Raw genomic sequence first — 20,695 nt, forward strand, 5'->3', positions numbered from 1 at the left:
TCTCTCTGTGCAACCCTTTGTACCAGCAGGTTTATGAATATGTAAGGGTCTTATGAGACTGCTGGCCCTGGGGCTGTAGCATCCGTCATTATCCCCTCTGATGTACAATTAAAAAAGAGCATTGGCAACTGACCTGGCACAGCAAGATGTACCATCAGTGCTTAAATTGGGTCGGTGTTTTCCGGTGGTCGGCACTGGCCCTTACTGGCCCTACTAATGAGAATCCACCACATGGTGGCACTGTGTGTGTAATTTATAAATTAAGTTAAATAGGGGAGTCTTTAATTCTTTAATTTATCTTTAAACAAATTATGAGAAATACCTTGGGCCCTGGCACTACTTTTTTTGCAAATTAAGAATTGGGCCATAGCCCGATTGACTGGTACCCTAAACAAAACACTACTATTTTATTTAGGGTTCCCTTGCTTCCATTTGTTTGGACTTCATTTTTTATGTTTTAATTGTACGTTTGGTGATTTCCTGTGTTTGGCGTTTTTTCCATTCCCCATCTCCTTTTGCATTTTTTATGCTTGGCCTTAATACTTTGCTTGAAGTCATTCCATTCCCATCTCCTTTTGCATTTTATATATGTTTGGCATAAATACTTTGCTTGCAGTCAGGATTGTACCACTGAATACTGACCCTCAGAATATCGATATAGAAGATTATCGAGGTCAGAATTTCAGAAACAAATTATTGAAAGGTGAATGCATATAGGCAAGAACAGATGTACTATTCCTGACTCCACATTTACGTACCTTGAAAATATATGTGCTGAGTAAGCATATATATGTGGAGTTAGGTATAGAAAAATCTAGGCTTACTTACATGTCATTATTTTTAAAAATATTTTGTCCTCATTACTGTGTCCCATTGATTTTTCTGGGCTCGATATTCAGCGTGTGATAACTCGGTCAGCCCTCTTAACCTCTTGGTATATTGTATCACCAACCACATTTGGCCCCCATCTATAACAGCACGCATCGTGGGTTGGTGGAGCAGCACATAGCAGCCATTGGCTGCCTTCAGTGTGAGTGAAGGCCTTCTTAGTTTGTGTACATGGTCACATCCACCTAAAAGTAGCCCACCTCTGTGCGCGGACTGGTAGGGCAATCACAGCTTTCACTTCTGCTATCAGTTATTGTTTTATTTACTTTAGAGATGGCTCAATTTTCTACCTTTTCTACAACTATAAGTCATCTTAGACAGCAGAATCTTTACTTTTAATTACTTTTACAGTTTTAATGCCGATTGAACATGTTTGCAAGCCAATGAATAAAACAAAACCATGTTTAAAAATTCCAGATGCATTGGCTTTGGCAATGCTTGTTTGTCTCATATTGTTTTCAGTCTTTATAGGTCACAACTACAGTGTGCTTTTAGCTGCTTGTTGTCGAAGTTGCTAGTGTGGCAAGTACTAATGCTTTGCTCAGCCCATAGATTACCATTTCTTGACTTGCTTGTCATTCTTATTTGCTTGCCTCTTATTTGATGGGTTTCCTTTCTCTTCTAGGGTTTGTCCCTCCCCTTGGGCATAGTTTCTTAACCATCCTTTTGATTAGATGACGTGTATCTATCTACTGATCACATTCCTACACATTTTTCCTCTTTCCTTTGCACTCTCTTTTTTTATTTATCCTGTATCCCAGCCTTCTCCTTTTTAAAAGTTCCTTTTCCTAATATACCTTTATGGTCTACCTTTTACCCCTTGTGTCCTTACGAGGACAACCCTCTTCACTGCTCTACTTTGTTTGTGTTTCCCCACACTCTTTTTCTATCTTATTGTTCGATTTTTTTCTCTACGTGGGATATTTTTAAGTATTTTTGGAAAGTGTCACTTTCAACGTGTTTAATTTTTGTGTGACAATTTGTTAGTGAGATTTTTGTTTTTTAAACAAACTTTATTGATTCTACAAAGTGCCGCATCATGCGTGGGCGTAACAATGGTCAATATATAGACAATTCAGCAAGTAACGAAGTAGAAGAGACATCTCTATTTATATAAGGTACATTCAGAACCTAGGCCACTGTCTGTGCAAGACTTTAGTATTATGGCATCCACAAGCAACTATGGATCTATTGCAGGTTGGTTGTCAATCAATGTCCATATGAAACATTACAATTCTAAATCATCCACAATCAACCCTCACCCCTCTCCCTCCTGGCTCGCCCCAGTTAGACTATAGCATACCCAAGACAATTCGTCAGTGAGATATCATTGGCCCTAATGCAAGCAAGGACGCTAACTCCCCTACTAGGTACCCTAAAAGATAGTCATAACCCTCACCCCACTAAACCCTGATTGCAGTGCACCTGTAGCATCCCAGCTCGGTGCGCCCCAAAGTAACCAGACGACTCCATTACAATAGGGGCCACCATCTTCCAGTCCAGGGCTGTGTTTGACAGAAAACTGTAATCTAGAACTCTGTCCAGTTGAGGTGCATCAGAAGCTGCGTTGCCCGAAATTTAAATAGAATCCCAGGATTGGGCATTGGTGTTTCTGTAGGTATAATGGTATTTAGCAATCTTGAAAATGTGTTAGAATAAAGTTCTGTGCCCATTTCTTGTCTGGGCAAGCTGTAGAAGGCCCAGGATAGAATGTGGCAAGATGTTCCAGAAGAATTAGCCCTTGACGCTCAAAGATCCCACAAAAAAAGTCATATTTTGCTTGGTGAATAAAAGATGCCTGATACTGTGATTAAGGTACCACTGTTTGCTAATCCGCAAACATCCCCAGTGGCCCTAATGCACTGAGTAAATGTGCATTAAAATCTTGTGTATTCGGGTACTAAGTGTGGCTTGCTACAAGCTGCCACATGGATGAGGGTAGAAACTTACAGCTGATTTTATTTCTACCACTTTCGTCTCTTCTCGCCCCAGAACCCTTTTCCCATTAATGCCTCTGCTTCCTATATGCATCTTGTGACTTTTGGAGTCTCAGTTATTCTTAATGCTGCATGTAACCTACTCGACTTAGGTAAAACGCCGGCGCTCTCGTAAGTGTAGCAAGGACATCGTAAAAAGTTTGTGAACAACCCTGAAGCCTAATACTGTGTGGGCAACCAAAAACAAGAATTGGCAACAGAATGGTCTGGCTTTTAAAGGAATGTTGCTTGGTAATGTGAAGCATTAGAAGTAATTAGCATGATAATGTGCATTTGTGTTGAAGCAAAGACTGTTGAATTATATTGGTCAGGTAAAGGTTCAGGCCACAGTTACACTCCCAAGCCAGACCTTAAAAACCATGTAGTTTACTCACTGCCTTTTTCCCATCTGTGCTGCTACAAGAGAAAAACAACATACATTAATGTCCCTGTATATTCCTTTGCTGGATTTATTTTTGACCAGAATGGGATGTGGGTGCCCCTGAAAGTTCAAGCTGAGGCAGCTGGGTAAATTAACAAAATGATCACAGCTGTGTGGAGGGCAGGCACTTTTTTCTGTAAGCACACAACTTCTGTCCAATCAAAACATGTACTCCTAGCTCCCAACGTGGGGGTTGTCAAGCCAGACCATAATTTGCACTGCAAGCCCTTGACCACTTGTCTGCATTCCTTTTTTCTCACGGCTATACCCCTCGGAACGCCTCTTCCTCAACACTTATTCACTACTGTAAGTTGGGCACGTGTTGCTTGGATGTTGTTCAGATTTCACTCCGGTAATGTGAAAGTTTCCAGCTTTGCGGATCATGGCAAATGTACCCACACCTAGATAATTATTATTTCTCAGAATGAATCACACTTAGTACCTAGAAAATGTTTTGTGAATCGTCCCTAAATGTCTAAATATCCAGAGTGTTACAGGATGTGGGCCGAAGGTGTTCGGCTGCCTTCTGAACATTACGAGGTGTTGGTGAGACGCGCGCCTTAGTCGTATCGTCTTAAAAGTGTAGTAGGCCCTGCCTGCCAACTGCTCTACTTCTTCTTATATTTAAATATAGACCAATGGGTAAAATGCTAATGCTGGTTTATTTAACTTCTATCTAAACAACACTGCTTATGAATAACTTTTCAAATATTTCACTCTGGGCACTGCATTGAAACTATCAATGGTGAACTATGAATATTTATGGAGCGTAAACTTCTACCCGATAATTGGTGTCCTGGCTAGAGACATGTATATTTATATTTCTTATACATTATCAATGGACTGAGAATTTACCTACGTTTCACGAATGGTCTGCGGACTGATTCACCTGAGATTCTAAACCTTACCTGAGCTCAAACCTCAGGAGCTGACTGCATGATAGCAATAATCCTTCGGTTTATTTTTACAGTTAGTTGTATTTTCTTATTAGAAGGTCATTCAGTCTGGACAACCATGGATTTAGTAGAAAACATTGTTGGGAGAGGAGCTGACATTCCTTGGGTTTGCATCACAAAGTTAGGTTGCCTGACAGAATGTAAAGTTTTATGGGTACAGATATCTACATGTGGGTGCCATCCCCATGAAGAGTCACAGGCCTGATTTAGTGGACCGTCCTCCTCCAAACATCTGGAGCTGTTTTGTTAGATTATTTACGGCTTATTGATTTGTAGGCTACACATATCTCTGTTTATGGGCAACAAGAGGGAGACTCCGGAGTGTGATCCTATGACATGATGTATTTGAAGCATCTGATGCTGGCGAGGAGATGAGCTCTAGAATGCTGTGCGGCCTTGAAAAGCAGCAGGGTGGGTTTACAAATGTTGGATTACAGGTCATTTTCAGAGTCAAGTTTGTAGAACCCAAGAGCTGTGATTCTGGAGTAAACCGAGTGGTACGCCTGAGGAGGTGGATCTAGCATGGAGACAATTTATTAATGTTTAATTGGGCAATGAGAGCGTCGCAATCAAGTGAGAATTTGAGAGATTTTGACTGGGCATCTAGAAGGTGTTCGGGAAGCTAACATCAGCATTTGTCCATTGAAGACCCATTGATTGGTCTTGTTTCTTATCTCTTGGTTTAGGATTTAGGAATGGAGTCCACATCGCTAGATGACGTCCTCTCCCGATACGCAAGTTTCCGAAATCTGGTGGATCCCATCACGCATGACCTGATAATCAGCCTAGCCCGGTATATCCACTGCCCCAGGCCGGTAAGTGACTACCTTTTGCCTTTTATGAAGTAGCCAAAGCTAAGGCTTTAGATGTTTTGTATGTGCATCAACTTGTTTCTCGTGTTAATGACCAGAGTTGTGTTATTCACTGTTATTTGACAGGTGTGAGAGTGCGCCGCAAACTTAGATATGGGTTTTACAATCAGTACAGTCGTTTACATTAAAATTGACAGCAAACATCAGAAAAGGTGTGCAATTTGTGTTTGCATTAGTTTTTTTCGCTATCTTACCTTGTTTGTTCACTTAAAGATTTGGCAATATACTTACTTGGACAAAACTTGACATTTGTCACTTTGCTTTTTGTGCACAAATTACAAAGTTTCCTTTCTTTTGACAGCAACCAGGGTGCCCTAAATTTTGTTTTCATTTTATTTTCCCTAAATTTGGAGGGATTATTTGAATCCATTATCTTTATAGATTTAAAACTTTCAAATGAGTATGTACCCTTTTTGCTTTGGTTTGAATGGTGAATTAACAGTTTAACACATAGAATATATAATTTTAGCAAGCACAAGCAAAGCCCATAGGTCTTGGTACGCCGAGTGAGGGAGATTTATACAGACCTGGGGTTGTGCAGAAGGCAGTGTTGATCACACTCCATAAGTGGTCTTAATAATGTTTGTTTAAATTAGCGCTTCCCTTACACAATAGGTAGCATCCCCAAGCCGCACTCAAAAGAAATTTGATCTTCCCAATTCGTTTTGTTATCAAGTAAGGTTTATTGTTTCATTTCATAATTCTTCATCTTGATTAGATCCATCCAAATTATATAATTATAAATATGTTAATCCATAATCAAAATTGTGCCCTATGCATTTCGGGCAACGTCCTTCATCAGGGGATTGCTCCTACAAAAATAGAAGAAATTGTTTAGAAATGTACACCTAAGGATGATTATCAAAGTTCTAACCACTGATACACCCAAGTAGAACTGTGTCGCGACCATGCTTTCCAATTGCTAAATAAGTATAAGGTGTAATGTGCCAGTTCAAAAGAACCAAATTTATGTGAGTTTGTTAAATGGTTAGAAAATTAGAAACTTAAAAAACTGTACCGAATCTAGCGTGCTCACTTAGACAAAATGCGACAATCGATAAAAGCCAGAAACTGACAGAGTGCATTCATTGAAAAGCAAAATATAGAAAGTCATGCCAAAACCACCGTGCTAACGTAACTGTCCGTAGTGATGGTACGTTTAGTGATTATACAGTGTCCTGAAAAAAAGTGAGATCGTGGTTCTTAAACGCTTGCGACAATAATGTTTGCCCAGTCACTTATTGTTGTTGTCGTCCAGCTGTATGTAGATTTTACACCTTGAGGGTGCTTTGTTCAGATTTCAAGATGTTTTGACAACAGAGTTTTTGAGCTGCATTGAGAGGTCTCATTTACAAGTTATCAGTTTGCAGCGTGAATATGAACGTAAGGTGCTTTCTCTGCAAGTTGTCATTGTTTTACGCACGCAACATGTCTTTTCGTTGCAGCTATAGATATTTGTCCGGGAGCACAGTTACATGGGATTATGGCTCTCTCTTATCAGAACTTTGAACATGTTTGCCTCCTTTAAGGTAGATCTTCTAAAACTGCGTACAGTTTTCACCAGCCTGATTTCCCGTTATTTGACCGAAGAATCTTGCCGCTACGTAGCCGACACGTTTCAATCAAGTGTATCATTTACACTTCTGAGGAGAGGAGCTCTTCATTCAAACTTAAGTTGATACTCTGTTTACAAGGCCTTGTTTCTGCCAGATACCTTTACCCTTTGTGTGTCATGTACGTTATGTTTTTGAAGTGTGACTATGAAGTAATGGGGGAAAGAGGCATGTAGTGCTTTATAATGCTCCTTAATAAGTGTTATAATATATTAATGCTGCATGCATCTTGAATTTGGGTATAGAAAAGACAAAAAAAGCCAGAACTTGTGAAGCCTCTCCATGCTGCTTGTTTCATCGGGGTGAAATTAATTTAAAAAAATAACCTGTCTGCCGGCCGGGTCCCGTGTTTTCTCGGCTTCGGCTCCTGCTCTCCTGCCTCCAGCAGGAACAGGAAGCAGGCAGCCTCCCTCCCTAAGCCAATCACAACGCTGCAACGGCAGCGTTGCGATTGGAGGGGACGCTGTCCAGCCAGGTGGTTACGGGGAGGCCATTTTCTCCATGTACGCTGCTTTGCAGCCTGCGTGGAGAAAGGGCAGAGTGCGCATGACTGATTTGGGCGGCCCCAGAGGGCCGATCAAACAGTCATTGCGCCCTCAGGAGTGGGCACACGACTCCTCCCCTGCTGGCAGAGCAGCAACTCCCACCCACCCTCAACCAAACCCTTCTGCTTTCTCGCTGTGCGAGAAGCAGAAACATAAAATGGTAGTTATTACCATTTTATGTTTCTGCTTCTCGCAGTGCGAGAAAGCAGTGGGTGAGGCTCCTCCGCCCTAGTGGAGGAGCCGCTCCTTGTTTTTCTCACTGCTGTAGCCGGGATACCTCCTGGGGGGGAGATAATCTGAGCCTGTCCCCTCATCACCGCCATGGTGCAACCTCAGCAAATCCCATCCTCACCTGCAAAGAGATGTATTTCGTATAATGTCTCCCTTCACCTACCGTCTTCCTTTAGCAGGAACACGCCAGGTAAAGGACGAACATCTGCAAAGGTTGTACTTAATATCTTGGCAAAAAACACTTTGGTGGTAAGCTGACCATTTCAATGCGTCGCTGCCCTGAATCATATATATTCTCACTCCACATCCGCTTGTCTGCTGCAAAATCTGGTGCAAAGTCTTCTATGCTGATACTACCATGCGAGTTGTAGTGTGCGTTGTGCATTCAATGCTGCGATATTTCTGATGTTCTTCAGTTTTGTGTTTACAGAACTATAACTCTTAACTCAATTTTTTGCAGTGGATTTCCTTTTTTTAGTGACATACTGAATTCACCAGCCATGTACCCATTCCAGGCAGCATAAGGCCTTTGGGTTTTGGGCTTTACCACTCACGCACCAGGGATTGCCCCCGGCCTGATCCAGAAAGCCACCTACCTGCGCATCCTACCAGGCTTGCACCTAGCCATGCTTTTAATAGATTTGACGTTTTTTCTTAAAAATTGCAAAATCGATTCTTTTTTTGAATACCAAAATCCATAAAGATATTGTATGTATTCATTTATAAAATGGTGACTGCATGGACATGAATACCGACAGTGTCTTAAATTTATGATGGCAATTTTCTTATTATCTGTCCCAGAGCTCACAGTTGTAGGTAAATCAAAATATTACTTTTCATTAGAAATGTGTTCCAAACCATAACTACGCAGTGGTCACATATAAATAATATGTTGAATCAACAATTAAAAAAAAATAAGAAACGCACAATTTAGACAAGATAATGCAGTTATTTGTAGTAAATAATTATGAAACATAAAATTACTTCTGCCTTCCTCTCTTTCACTCTTCCTTTCTTTTTCTTTCTTAAAGTGTCTCAACTTAACTCAGGTTTAACAATGTGTGTTAGAGGTTGGATGATAGGAAATTGGTACTTCAGGGTAGGTGGGGTCTGGCCCTAAACTCTACATCTTGGAAATTCCACTGCTACTAGCTTCCAGATAATGCACAAAATAAAAAAATAGTTTCATTATTGTAGATTTCCATGTAAAGTGTGAACAGGTTGGCACTTCAAGAATGATGTTCTTGATAGAGAGATTCTCATGACCCCCACCTCTTGTGCTACACATGTGTGGATATATGTTCATGTTGCACATCATGGGAATAGCTAGATGGGTTACAGAAAACGACCTTGTTGATCAGTCATAGCTCACTGATGTTAGTAGTGGTGCTTTATTTGTAAAAAAATAATAATAAGTACCAAGGCCCTGTATATTTCACTGGGTGGGGAGGGCATGCAGCTGGCATCACCCACAGCCAGTGCCATTATCACCTGCCAGCAATCACACTGTAATAGATGGGACAGTTTGAAAGATCCTAGGGTGCTTGTTTCCAGTCCAGGGCGGACCTGGCCTGGCAGTGCCGGCTGGACTGTTCCCATGAGGCACAGGGTCAAGACTGATTTGCATACGGCTGGGTCCAAACTGGAATGGCATGGTGAGCAAAAAAAACGATGGATTTAGGCCCAGATCTCTGTACTGGGGTGAATGTATGACATTGTTCTGCATTCTGTCCATCAATAGTTCTTTTTGCATTTGTCACCCGAGTGGGACGGGTATGCTCAGACGTGGGTCCCGTGCTCTCCATGCCACTGGAGTCAAGCTATCCTGGCTGAAGAGGGGTGAAACCCCGAAACCGGTCCTAGGATGCTTGGTTCCAGTCCAGGGAGGACCTGGCTTGGCAGTTCGGGCTGGACTGTTCCAAACTGGAACTGCATGGGGAGCAAAAAAAACGATGGATTTAGGCCCAGATCTCTGTACTGGGGTGAATGTAAGACATTGTTCTGCATTCTGTCCATCAATTGTTCTTTTTGCAGTTTGAAAGATCCCATCTGTCCAAAAGTTGTGAGAATGGCCTGAGCGTTCTTTCTTTAAATGCATGTTGAATAATGACATACTCATTCTTCTGGCTTCAGGCTTCTGAGACGAGTAAGTAGCTCGCGAGCGCTCTTCAGCTACCTGTAAGCAGCTCTCCTGTGTGCAGCATACTAAACTAGAAGCTTTTGCTTGGCTGAATAAATATACCTTAAATAAAATCGAGTGTGTGTAGTTAAGACAAAAATGCTTTTTTTTCAGAACTCATAAACTGATATTTGGAGAAAAATGTCTGACTCCCAGAATATATTTAAAGCTGATATTTGAGTGATAAATCATGTAGCATTAGGGAGACGTTTTACGAATGTAATTAGCTTGGTGCCCGAGGCATTGCAGCTATGGCTGTTATGTATGACCCATGCAGAGGCATTCCCTATTGACAAAGCCCTTTTTACTTTACTGCAGGCAGCCAGATGTACTGAGATGACCACTGCTAGTAATCGTGCATATGGTGGGCACTAATGTGAGCTTGTCTGCTTAGGCCACTGTTACAACACTAATAATGTCAGTGGCTCTTGATGAGTTTCATTGGAAAATAAGTAGCTCTTATTACAGGAAAGGGTGGAGACCCCTGCTCTTTTTAATGTGCTCTGCTTAAAAAGAGACAGCCGGCACTGCCATGTGGGGGGCTGTCAGAAATAAGTGCTGGTGTTAAGAAATAAGTGTCAGTGCAGAGCACTGGCAAACACTGCCGCAAATGACACACTGGTGAGCCATAATCACAACTTGTTCTCTTCTTCTCAAGATGTCAATGAGATGCTTGGCTCCTACTGCCGTTTCTAGCTTCACTATTGTGGTAAATGAGCCGTCTTTCGGAGTCTGAACCAGGGCCGGACCGGCCGTAGTGGGCACTGGGCGTTTCCTTGTTGGGACGCCATGGCGAGGGCCGGTTTTAGAACCAGGGGGGTCCATTTTGTATCCAGGGGCCGGTTTTAGAACCATGGGGGGGGGGAGGGCATTTTTGTATCCAGGGGTTGGTTTTGCAGCATATCTGCAAAATCGGCCCCTGGCAACAAAAGCGGCACAAAGCCACTAGCACCCCCTGACCCCACCCATTTATTTACCAGAGCCTGTTTCGGTTCCCAGTCCGGCCCTGGTCTGACCAGTGAGGCTAAGCATAGTGTGGGTGTGGCCTTTATCGGTCAAATGACCCTACTGAAGTTAGCAATAGCAACCCTACAATAATATCACATGCAGTGCATCGAACTACTCATTGTAAGGTATGTGTTATTGACTGTTCTTAACTCCACCCATGCTTACCTTGGGAGCTAAAAAAAGCGTAGTAAATATAGACTTGCCTTACCATATAATCGTAGGTAGGTGTAGCGAAGGTGATATTACTGGTGTGCGATATATTGCATGGGATGTGGAGTTCACCACCCTCCTTTCGCAAGCAATAGACACCATTTTGCTACGCAGTGTTCACTTACTTGTGCTTCTGCATCGGTTCAAGTGTATCTATGGTCTCCATACTACATCCCACTGCTGCGGGCCCTCCATAGGACCACTCTAAGGTGTCAATCCGGCTGGCTGCACGGCGCCTTGCGGCTTCAGCAGAGGCTAGTGGGCCATTCACTGTTAATGCCATGGCTGTCCAATGACAAAGACAGCTTGGTATTTAAGAGAACCGAACCTGCCTAAAAGCTGGCAGGGTCGCCATGAATATATCTCATATCTTGCGGTGCATGCAGTGCGGGGTTGAGAGCCTGATAGGATGTAGGCAGACTGAATGCCAGGAGGCTGCTGCAGTCACCCCCGGTACATGAGCTGTGTATGTCACTGAAATGCCAGCGCTCGCAGACTAAGAAAGTGGGGAGATGAGTGGTCCTGTGGCCTTACTTTCAATGGCCTCTTCTGGACCTGCTTGGATCAATGTGTCACCCCTCACCCTGCCTGGCGGATTGTCAGCCTGCTCTGTTATTCTGCAGGCTTACTCAATCTTGGGGTCATTTCAAGCTGTGCAGAGAATGCCAGAGAGGGATGCCATAGAGGAGAATTTTACATTTGTCGGGAAGTAAAATCAATTCCCTTTTATGCTACTAAACAAAAATATTTTTTTTCTTCTAATGTGAGACTGGTATATCTAGTATTGTTATACATGAACCCTTCTACTAGATTATGTCACTCTGATGTTCAAATGTCTTAACTATGTCACTCAAAGTACTGAAGCGGCGGGGGAGGGAGCAGGGGCGGTGGAAATATGGGGCCAGGAGAGAGAAAAGAGGGGCATGGGGCAGGGGTGGAGAAGGGAGTTTTATGCATCTTCCCCAAAATACTAGTATCTAATGAGGTAAAGCAATAAATAGATTGTGGGTGTCCAGCTCTTGAGCTGACAAGGGTTTTGAGGGAACAGGACAAGCTAGAAGAGAGCAAAAGAGGGAAAGAGGTAGAGTGAGAATAACAGAAATCAGGGCCTGGCAGAGACCTATAAATTACAGTAGATTCTGAGCCAAGCAGCTTGGAGGCTAACAAGGTGGCGATGAAGGTTCAGGCTGGGTACTCGTTACAAGAGGACCGAGGCAAGAGGGGATATGGAGCAGCCCCCGGAAGATGCTGAGCCCTTGGTCCCAGCACTCACCCAGACCAGCGTGGCTTGGCTCTCATCATTAAGTCTGGTTGGAGCAGCCCCCAGAAGATGCTGAGCCCTTGGTATTGCACTCACCCAGACTCGCTTTGCTTGGATGTGCTCTCATCATGCCAGCTGATAGGAGCAGACCCTGGAAGATGCTGAGCCCATGGTACTGCTCTCACCCAGACCAGCGTGGCTTGGATGGGCTCTCATCACTCAGGCTTGTAGGAGCAGCCCCCGGAAGATGCTAACCCCTTGGTACTGCTCTCACCCAGACCAGCGTGGCTTGGCTCTCATCACTCAGGCTGGTAGGAGCAGACCCTGGAAGATGCTGAGCCCTTGGTACTGCTCTCACCCAGACTAGCGTGGCTTGGATGGGCTCTCATCACTCAGGCTTGTAGGAGCAGCCCCCGGAAGATGCTAACCCCTTGGTACTGCTCTCACCCAGACCAGCGTGGCTTGGCTCTCATCGTTCAGGCTGGTAGGAGCAGCCCCCGGAAGATGCTGAGCCGTTAGTATTGCACTCACCCAGACTAGCGTGGCTTGGATGGGCTCTCATCACTTAGGCTGGTAGGAGCAGTCCCCGGAAGATGCTGACCCCTTGGTACTGCACTCACCCAGACTAGCGTGGCTTGGCTCTCATCGTTCAGGCTGGTAGGAGCAGCCCCCAGAAGATGCTGAGCACTTGGATCCAGCACTCACCCAGACCAGCGTGGCTTGGCTCTCATCATTAAGTCTGGTTGGAGCAGCCCCCAGAAGATGCTGAGCCCTTGGTATTGCACTCACCCAGACTCGCTTTGCTTGGATGTGCTCTCATCATGCCAGCTGATAGGAGCAGACCCTGGAAGATGCTGAGCCCTTGGTCCCAGCACTCACCCAGACTAGCGTGGCTTGGATGGGCCCTCATCATGCAGGCTGGTAGGAGCAGCCCCCGGAAGATGCTGAGCCCTTTGTGCTGCACTCACCCAGACTCGCGTGGCTTGGATGGGCTCTCATCACTCGGGCTGGTAGGATCAGCCCCCGGAAGATGCTGAGCCCATGGTACATCACTCACCCAGACTTGCGTGGCTTAGGTGGGCTGGTAGGAGCAGCCCCCGGAAGATGCTGAGCCCTTTGTGCTGCACTCACCCAGACTTGCGTGGCTTGGATAGGCTCTCATCACTCGGGCTGGTAGGATCAGCCCCCGGAAGATGCTGAGCCCTTGGTACTGCACTCACTCACACTCGCGTGGCTTGGATGGGCTCTCGTCACTCAGGCTGGTCCTTCCCTTGATTACTCTTGCATGGTGGGCCACCCCAAAGATGGCCTGAGCAAGTGTATGAGATGCCTCAAGTGGGCCAAAACTCGTTGTTTTGCTCCAGAAGTTCTGGGAAAACAGCAATAAATGGCTTGGACCTCTTGAAAAACAGTGTTGACAAAATAGTTCAGGTGATTGCTTTGCAATACAAAACAACGGAGAACACGTTATTAGCGCAACATGTCCGACACATCTTTCAGTTTACTAGACAGAGATGCTGCCTTGCAAGTCTGATTCTTGACAATGAGGCACTTTCTGTGTTTTGTGTCTCGTTCTGAGGTGCAGAAACATGCCCTGCTTTCCTTTCTTCACAGACATAGGAGGCGCAGCCTAGCATGTCCCTTCCCAGCCCCCAGCACATAAGCTCTCGCACGGCGCTATGCAGCTAGAGCCTCGAAGCACAGCCTCCTCTCTCGCATTTAGCCCCACTTACCTCCTGCATGGGCGGCTCCTTGCAAGTCACTGTTGACTCAGCATTCCCCCTGGGTCTGCAGGGCCCTGGAGGATCAGCACAAAAGCCCAGTGCTGCGAGAGCTGAGGCGACGTGGGCAAGATGCTCCAAGTCCATGTGGCAGGACAGGGATCTGAGATGGGCATTTTTTTTTAATAAACTTTTTATTTAACATTTTGCATCACTACATTGGAAAGGAGAAAAGGAAGGACATTACATCATAGGCTGTTTCACATACTGTCCAATTTTCAGGCTTTATACATAAAAAGAAGAAAACGATAATCAACGATTTCCATAGTTTGCATGGTTCAATCAATAATCTGTGACCGTGGCAGGACCCTGTGGGATGCACTACCCTCCCTCCACCCCCATTCAAATCCCTACCCTATGATGGGGTTCTTAAGTGCCTCTAAAGGCTTTCCATGACCCCCATACTTTTCCCCATTTCTGCGGGCAACCCCGGCTTTTGTATATCCACTGTTCAGAATTTTGGCACCAATCTACGTCTGCTCCCCACTGTCGCATCGGCGGAGGTCCACGCCTCCCCACGCCCTGGCTATGTTTCTCTTGGCGACTCCCAGAGCAAGGGCCACCCAAATTTTATGGTACTTCGGTCGGGGGGTGTCTCCAGATATATTTAATAATATTTATTTTGGGTCCAGTGGGACTGTACCCTCTATAACCTGAGTTATGGTGTCGGCAACCTCCTTCCAGAAGGCTTGAATGATTGGGCAATCCCATAGTATATGATAAGAGGTGGCTTCTTGACCGCCGCCTCGGTGGCACAGGGACGTGGGTGTTTTCCCTATTTTGAAGAGGCCAGGCCCTTTCTTGAGGCCCTCCTTGTGAGCATTCCATTTCTATTTAAATCCTTAACCAGTGAAAGTAGGCACTTTCATGTCAGAGTGCATCCCTGCTTTATTATCAAAATGTAAACCTACAATTCGGTGCACACTAGGGACACTGCAGAAACGAATAGAAGCAGAAATTAACACATTTCGAAGGCACTTTAGCATATCATATTAGCATTTTAAAATGGAAATCGTTTAGTTATTTCAGGATTGCTTTTCTAGGTGAACTTTTCTCAACTTATTTTCTCTGGTTTGTAAAACACACGAAGAGGAAATAGCAAAATATGCAGAAATGTTTGCTCTAAAGAAGACTGCAGAAGAAAGAATATATTTGTTGTTTTCAATCTTACTTTGCATCTATGATTGCTCCCCCAACCCACTACCCCCCACCGAAACATCTTAAGGCTATTGCTGGCAATTCCAACTCTTCCTGACCATAGCTCAACTGACTTACTCTCAATAGACTTCATCTGCACAGTAAACCCTTCAATGTCAGAGGCCACCAAGGCCATATGGAAATCAACTACAATTGGCGAGAAAATTCTAGCAGAACAGCACATCTTTCAAGCCTGGGGTATCGACATCATTCCTTATCAAAAACCTGGGTACCTGCTACCAGCCCCCATTTCGTGGCCTGCACCGACAAAACCACACGGATGCACAGTCTCTGTGCTTAGTGGGGCTCTGGGAAGATCTCCACAACAGAGGGCCAACTCGTGGGTGGACCTACAAGACGGAGCAAGGCAGCACCAGCACCTTGGAGCAGATCTTCATATATTGGGCCAATCACCCGATCCATAACCTCCTCCGCGGAGGTGTATTGACGCCTTACACAGAACAAAGGCGGAACAAGAGCCAAGGTCATCTCACTCCGCTTATGCTCGTGAAATATTAACGGTCTATCCTCAAAAATTCTGGATCCGAAATTCCTGCAATACGTCAAGTCCTTCGACATAATCATGCTGCAGGAAACCTGGCTCACAGACCCGCATCACATGCAAGGTTTTATATGCTTCGCCACACTGGCCATAAAGGGAGGCAATTTTGGACACCGCTCTGGAGGGCTGGCAACATATGTATCCAGGACAAGCATAACATTGGCAGTGATTGTGGACTCTACTTCAGCAGCTATCATAAGCAGTCAAGCTCACCATCTTCCTCCAGGGCGAACAAACAGAGGTGGTTTTAAGTCAACACATACATTCACCCAAAACAAAAAGCGAGCGATTAAAAAAAAAAAAGCTAATTGACCAAGTAACAAAGCACGTAACTGAGATGGAAATCTCAAACTTTATCCTGTTTGGGGACTTTAACAAATACCTCTTCGGCACATCGTGGACGAGGAGGTTTGTATCCAATCCACAATTTTCAACATCCCAACTCAATGTGCACAAATACACAGAAGCAGGAGCGGCAAGAAAAGCCGTCTTCTGCAAGACTTAGAACACCTAAACTTCAGAGCCCTTAACAGCAGATTCCCCGAAGACTCGCCTCCCATCCCATCATACTATTCCTCTACAACAAGCTCTATACTAGACCACACTTTTGCAAGCCTCTCACTGTTTCCACACATCTGTGGGTACAGAATGGGGGATAAGGTGGAGAGTGATGACCGTCCACAAGAAACTCTGCTACTAGCCACCGCACCTATCTCCATCCATTGAGATCAAGCCCTGGTGTCAATCCACACCTCAAATCTAAGAAGGATCAAATGCTCAGCGTCCAACGCAGAGCTCCTGCCAGGAGCAGCAATTGAGCTTTTTAAGTCACAAGCAACAGGCTCAAATGCCCAAATAACCCAATGGGAACATTTTACTGTCACATGGTTCGCATCATCAACAAAAAAAGATCACTCCCAGGTTCCGACCTGTAGAAATAGGATCCCGAAAGCACAAAAAAGACCACCTAAAGCTCCTCAAAAAAATTAATAAATAGCACCTTAAGCGCTTTGAGAAGACAGCCAGGGGCCTCAAGCGCCCGATCACTCTTGATGAAACAAAGGAACTTACTCAAAAAAGTAAAATAGGAAATGAATAAAGAGCAAGAAAATGCAACCTAGTCAAAGCTTCTCTATGACATAAACCACAATGACAGCGCCCGCTTCTGGAAAACAATGAACGCTATAATCCATCCTCATCATGAGGGAATCTCGTCACACATCTCAGAAGAAATCTGGGTTGAATTTTTAACTGACCACGTCAACCATCAAACTGGTGGCGTCCGCATATTGGACTCTAACAAACGGCCAACAAGAGAATACGCAGGAGCGGGCTCTAATGAGACGCCAGTGCCGAACATGCCTAATATAGACGACATACCAGCATGCGAGGCCAGCGACCCAATGCCATTTTTAATAGCAAAGCAGATTGCAAAAGGGAGAAGAAAAGGGGCTCCGGGACCCAACAGCATTCCACCGGCACTGTTCAGAGCTAAGGCGGCTGACTGGGGAAGACATCCTGCAACCTCTTTCTCAGAAGTCAGGTTATCAAGCAGGTTACCAGAATCATGGAAAGGCTCGACAATTGTTCCGATCTACAAGAATGGCGACAAAGCACTGCCGAGCAAGTATCGCTTGGTAGCACTGATTGACAATGAAGCAAAATACTTTGTGGGCACTGTCCTAGAGGATCTCACAGCCTGGGCAGAGGACAATGAGATAATACCGCTTAATCAGACTGGCTTCTGCAAAACGGCAGGCACAACAACAAATATCCTCGCAATCTCCTGACTCATCGACGCTGCCAAGACTGCCAACCTCCCACAACATCTATGCTTCATCGACTTGCATGCCGCATTTGATAACGTTGAAAGGGGCAGACTGTGGGGGAAGTCAGCATGCTGGGGAATCCCACAGGCAATCCTAAACATCTTGTCACTTCTCCACACAGACACCTGGGTGTAGGTGAAATTGGGCCGCAAGACTCACCTCTCTTCAAGAGTCCCTTCAACCAAAGGTTTAAAGCTGGGTTGCGTGCTTGCACCCACCCTGTTCAACCTATTCATGGCCGACCTTCTGCAAGCCCTTAATACCTGTAACTCGCACGCACCCAGGATAGGAGACAAAGTACTGACTAAGCTCATGTATGCCGATGATGTAATGCTGTTCAGTCATACCTATGTTGGTCTCCAACATCTACTCACTGAAATGCAGAAATATGCCAAAGAGAACAACCTAAAAATCAACTTTAGGAAAACACGGCCAATGACGGTGAACAACAAAAGTAAACGGCAGAGGAGATGGTACTTGGGAGGTACACAGGTTGAACCAACAACTGAATACAAGTACCTAGGCGTCATTATTGACAAAGAAGGGTCCTTTGTGTGCCAGAAAGAAGAAATCAGAAGGAGGGGGATGGTCAAAGTAATATTGATTAAAGTGGCACAAGCCAAATTACTCCTTACGATAACCTATGGCAGCGAAGCAATGCGGGGTAGAGACGCCAACTTATTGGATAGTACTCTAATCAAAGCATACAGAACCGTGTTTAGCCTCCCGTCTTACACCTCACCAGCTCAAATAAGGCTGGAGTTCGGCTTACTAAAACAATACCTGGCCAGTTAGGGCACTTACATCATCTGCTGGAATACGATCAGATCCTCCACTTCAAACATCCTAAACCAACTGCTTTGGCAAGAACTCCAGCACCGGGAAACATCCCCCGCAAGAAGCTACTTACAGGAATCTCTGGAAACTGCCCGGCTCACCGATCTCTGGAACACACAGTTTTATCACTCAACCTTCAAAAAATTGGTCTGGAAGTATGTAAACAACTTTCACTGGTGGAGAACAAGGCAACCTTCTCAGCGCAATCCCATGCCTGGATGACCCTAAGTTCCTCTAAAACACTCGCACCTCAAAAATACTTCAATCAGGGTTATCCCAAACCAATAAAAATAAAATTCCTAAGGCATAGACTGGGCATTCTTCCATGCACTCAGCACCTCCCACCCTGGCTGAGGGCATCGACCCAAAGCACTTGCGACACGGAACAAGGAGACATTCTGCACTTAATCTGCACATGCAAGGAGCTGCAGCAAGAGAGGACACGGCTGCTAAAGGCCCCCTTCCAGCAGAAAGGAATTCGCACCAGGAGGCAAGCGGTGCTGGCATGCTTTGACCCAGGGGCCACACAACTGAACTGCAGAACAGTACAATTTCTCACACTGGCCGAGCAGAAAATGCCTAAAACGATAATCCAACATCATCAATTTGAGTAATAAGTTGCCTGTGTAGACATCGGCTCATAAGCTGGTTGCTGCAATAGTAAAAGTGCATCTATTTTATGCATAAAAAATAGCTGGTGCCATCCCCAAATATGTATGAACTGCACGACACCTTACCTCGTGTATTCCTGGTTCTACCGATGCACTTTAATGGCTGCACTGCACTTTATAACGTGTATTATCGATGCACTCTAACAGCTTCACCGCTTTTATTTTAATCACTGTTATGCACGTACTGTTCAGCATTTTATTATGTGTATTTTTGGTTTTACCGGCGCATAACACCAGTTTTATTGGCCATTTTAAAATGTCGGAATGGTTTTTAGTAACTATGCAAAATCAATAAACTTAAAACTGGAACACTCCCCCCCCCCCCCCACCACCACCACCACCACCACCAATGCGGCCCCGGTCAAACCCTAAAACTTTACCTGTGGCCCCTTAGTACATTTTTGGGAGTACCCCTGCTTTGAAAGAAGTGTGTCGTTGTCAAGGTAAGTGGCCAGGGCAGGGCTGGCTGTGAGAGGGAGGTGTGTCAGGTCAGCTGTCACTGGGGAGTGAATATTGCAGCTGCTGGAAAGGGGGCAACTTATCCATTCCTGCTTAAGTGAGCCTAGGTGTGAGAGACGGGGATGCCCAAACTACAGCACAAGCTGGAGAAGACCCCCAAACATTAAAGGCCCAGTACGGCGAGCCGCCTGCAATAAAGGCTTTAGGGAGGTAGAGACATGTCGTGATATTTTGTGACTTCTGAAAGACGGAGGGGGGTGGGTGGGTCAGGGTTAGACACATCTGGTGTTATAGGTAAACAGAGAATAGAAGACACGATGGGAACTGAAAGACCACGAGAACACTGAATAATATGCTTGTATTTAATCGTTGTAACAGCGCTCTGACGCCCTTAGGGGCCTGCTCAGCGCTTAATAAGACATTATATAAAAATATTATTTAAAAAATACAATGCAGGTTACTGATGAATACATATTTTACAGACCACAAGTGGGTGGTCGCCCTTTGGCATGAGCCCCTCATCACTCCCCCCCCCCCCCTTCCTGTGCCTTGCTGGTCGATCGCGTGCAGCAGTCACTGATCCCAGGAGCCGGCACCTCATCAAATACCGAATGCATGTTTTATTGATGGACTTCGCCTTAATCGATGACTTGGCAGCACGCGCTCCGATTTTAATCAGTGAAGAATGTATTGGGAGGCAGGAACCGCATCGATTTCCGTTTTGTGATTATTTTTTTTGCTTCGTATTCCTCGGCGGGACTCGCAGCCTTCTCCTCCCCTCTCCTCCCCCCCCCCCCCCCCCAACCTTAGAAGGAGGGGACGCCTATAAATGAAGCTCCTTCTGCTCGCGGCCCTGGATTAGAGGGTGTTTGTGTTTCATCTTCTCTGCTGCTTGAGTCTTAGGGGCTCCACAGAGAGGCTCAATTCAATTTGGAGGGATGAACCGTTTACAGGAGGCTGACTGCATTAAGGGGCTATCAGCCTAAACTGCTTACAATGCGCGTCGCATCTAGACAGATTTGAGGATAGTTGTTCTGATCACTATCCGTAGCGCCCCAACAAGACTTCCATGCGCTTTAGCCGACTGCATGTTGCTCCTACCGCCTGGTTTCACCCCCCTGTCCACAGGCATGGAATGACTGTAGCTGAACCATGCTTCTTCAATATAGAGAGAAACT

General features: G+C 45.2%; 1 protein-coding gene across 2 annotated transcripts in view; it reads left to right on the plus strand.

The window, feature by feature from the left end:
- LRRC75A (leucine rich repeat containing 75A) overlaps positions 1–20,695 on the plus strand; it is a 1,049,113-nt gene that overhangs the window by 290,926 nt on the left and 737,492 nt on the right. For both annotated transcript variants that reach the window (XM_085649873.1, XM_085649872.1), the window contains exon 2: positions 4,949–5,077. In XM_085649873.1, the coding sequence (XP_085505999.1) occupies positions 4,949–5,077 (129 nt within the window). The remainder of the gene's footprint in view (positions 1–4,948; positions 5,078–20,695) is intronic.

The sequence above is a fragment of the Triturus cristatus genome, chromosome 3_2 (genome assembly GCF_964204655.1).
Source record: "Triturus cristatus chromosome 3_2, aTriCri1.1, whole genome shotgun sequence".
NCBI classification, from domain to species: Eukaryota; Metazoa; Chordata; class Amphibia; order Caudata; family Salamandridae; genus Triturus; species Triturus cristatus.